The 2,617-nt window shown below is 41.8% G+C and overlaps 1 protein-coding gene across 1 annotated transcript in view; it reads left to right on the top strand.

The window, feature by feature from the left end:
- LOC106011957 (SEC14 cytosolic factor) overlaps positions 1 to 2,617 on the top strand; it is a gene marked incomplete in the record, with an annotated part of 26,949 nt that overhangs the window by 1,520 nt on the left and 22,812 nt on the right. The window contains 1 exon segment of the mRNA XM_035970131.1: positions 1,058 to 1,374. Within this exon segment, the coding sequence (XP_035826024.1) occupies positions 1,328 to 1,374 (47 nt within the window).

Below are 2,617 nucleotides of genomic sequence, written 5' to 3'. Positions count from 1 at the left end.
CTCTCTCTTTCTCTCTCTCTTTCTCTCTCTCCCTCTAATCCCCCGTTTTTTCATCTTCAGGCATTGAATATTAAACAATCCACATCTATGATAACCTTGAGTAATAATTTTATATTTAAAAGCACAAAGTAATCAATAAAATGTCCAATTATTTTTTTTAAACTATCCATTGTTCTGCGGGAACGAAAAATCGAAGGGACTAAACTAAAACGAAAAGCCTTGCGTTGGATTTTGTTCCCTCGGTCAGATTACTGCTCAATGCCCGACCGTTTTGTGTTATCGTTGCGTTGTGGAGCTTGGTTTTGGAATCGATAAGCTAACCATATGTGAGGCAGCGTGGTGGAATCAGGCTCTCGTCAATTTTTGGGTTTGTAGAGTTATTGGTATCATCTTAACACTTGTTCATTTGTCTTTATTTGGGTGGAAAAAATATCCATTTATCTTGAATACTAGTTGAGATATTTGCGAATGAAGGGGGTGGGGGTCACCCGTTTTCAGAGGTAAGATTAGTGAGAAAGTTGCCCCCAAAGATTAGTTATTTCCTTAGCTTAAGACTCCGTGGTCACTGAAAATTTACTCTTTTTTTTTGCCTTTAATCAACGTTTTTCAGAAAAAAAATCCATACAGAAATGAGTTCTTTAATGGGAATGAAAGGTGTTGAACCAAAAAACAAAAAAGTGAAAAAAATTCACGAACTTGCAGAAAAATGCCAGTTTCTTCACTTTGATTATTTTGACGACAGCCTGATTCCACCACGCTGCCTCACATATTTTATAACTGCGTACAACAAAACGCCTGGCTGGACTACGGTTCACGGTACTCACTCACAGCACAGCACGCGCGTTGATACAAGCAGTGGGTAGCTCATTGATTGACTCCGCCCGCCTGTGGGCTGATGGTTATTTTTTTGGGTGGTGGATTTTTTTTCCGTCGCAGAGAGATTTTTGTTCTGTTTGTAAAACGTTGCACCCAGCTGTCTTTTGATTCCTCGAACGGTTGTAAGTTTTCTTTCACATCTTCGATCATAATCATAGTTTTCTATTATGATTGAAAGCAGCATATTATATGGACGTAGTTTTTACTTTTCGAGTCAATTCCCTCAGTGGAATGCATAATATTCTCTCTTTAATATATGAAAGGACACATGAATGAATGTAGATCAACAACTGTGTTGAGATTATATATACTTGGACAGTGCTTGCTAAGGCGGTTTTGCTTATCATTATTATCACATGAAGGCGGTTTTGCATATCATAATATCACGTGAAGGCGGTTTTGCATATCATAATATCACGTGAGAGGAGAAGCGAGGTGTAGATCTGGAGCGATGTTCCTGAGTGCTCTGCACTCGTTTGATGAAGACGACGGTGTAGGGTGAGTTGTTGTTGTTGTTGTTGTTGGTGGTGGTGGTGGTGGTGGTGGTGTTGCTGTTGTTGTTGTTGTTGGTTTGGTGGTGGTGGTGTTTTTTGTTGTTGAAGTTGTTGTTGTTGGTGGTGGTGGTGGTGTAGTTGTAGTTGTTGTTGGTATTGTTGTTGTTATTGTTGGTGGTGGTTTTTGTTGATGTTGGTGGTGGTGGTGGTGGGGGTGGTGAAGGTGGTGGTGTTGTTGTTTTTGTCGGTGTTGTTGTTGCCGCTGCTGTTGTTGTTGTCGTTGTTGTTGTTGTTATTGTTCTTGTTGGTGGTGGTGGTGGTTGTGATGGTGTTGTTGTTGTAGTTGTTGTTGTTGTTGTTGATGGTGTTGTTGTTGTTGTTGTTGTTGTTGATGGTGTTGTTGTTCTTGTTGTTGTTGTTGTTGTCCTTGTTGATGGTGGTGGTGGTGTAGTTGCTGTTGTTGTTGTTGGTGGTGGTGTTGGTGTTGTTGTTGTTGTTGATGATGTTGTTGTTATTTGTTGTTGTTAGTGGTGGTGGTGATGTTGTTGTTGTTTTTTATGGTGGTGGTCGTGGTGGTGATGGTAGTGGTGGTGGTGGTGGTATTATTGTTGTTGTTATTGTTGTATTGTTGTAGTTGTTGTTGCTGATGCTATTATTGTTGTTGCTGCTGCTGCTATTTACACACACACACACACACGCACGCACACACACACACACACACACACACACACACACACACACACACACACACTAACTCACTCACATACACATTTATTGTTTGTGGGGGCTCTCGTGGTTTAAAGGTTAGGTGTCTGCCTCTCAGTCAATAGGTTCCGGTTCCAAACATGGCTACGACGGAAAATGTTCTTCTCTAAAATTGTCTCCTTTCACCTCCTTCCCTGCTCTCTAACTATGTTTTGTTGTCATCTTTCGTCTCCTCTTTCTGTCCCCTCCTCTGGGCTCCTGACTCTTTCTGCAGCCTTCCTACTGTTACTACTTGGCTCCTTCTTACTGCTGTCTTTCAGCCGCATCCCTGATCGTAGGGAAGCTAAGATTTTACTCCAGCCTCTTCGGGTAAGAGCGAAAAAAATCTCGGAGGTACCGTACCGCGTGCAAGTTGTGCACGTTAAAGATTCCTTAGTGGTCTAACATCATTAAGAGTAGGCTTCGGCTGCCAAACGGAAAATGCTTCCCCGGGCGCTCATATAATCTTATTCTGTTGCAAGCGCCGTGAAACACTTACTCAC

Source organism: Aplysia californica, unplaced genomic scaffold, assembly GCF_000002075.1.
Source record: "Aplysia californica isolate F4 #8 unplaced genomic scaffold, AplCal3.0 scaffold00224, whole genome shotgun sequence".
NCBI classification, from domain to species: Eukaryota; Metazoa; Mollusca; class Gastropoda; order Aplysiida; family Aplysiidae; genus Aplysia; species Aplysia californica.
The sequence above is the reverse complement of the archived record's forward strand: the minus strand, read 5'-3'. Positions and strand labels throughout refer to the sequence as shown.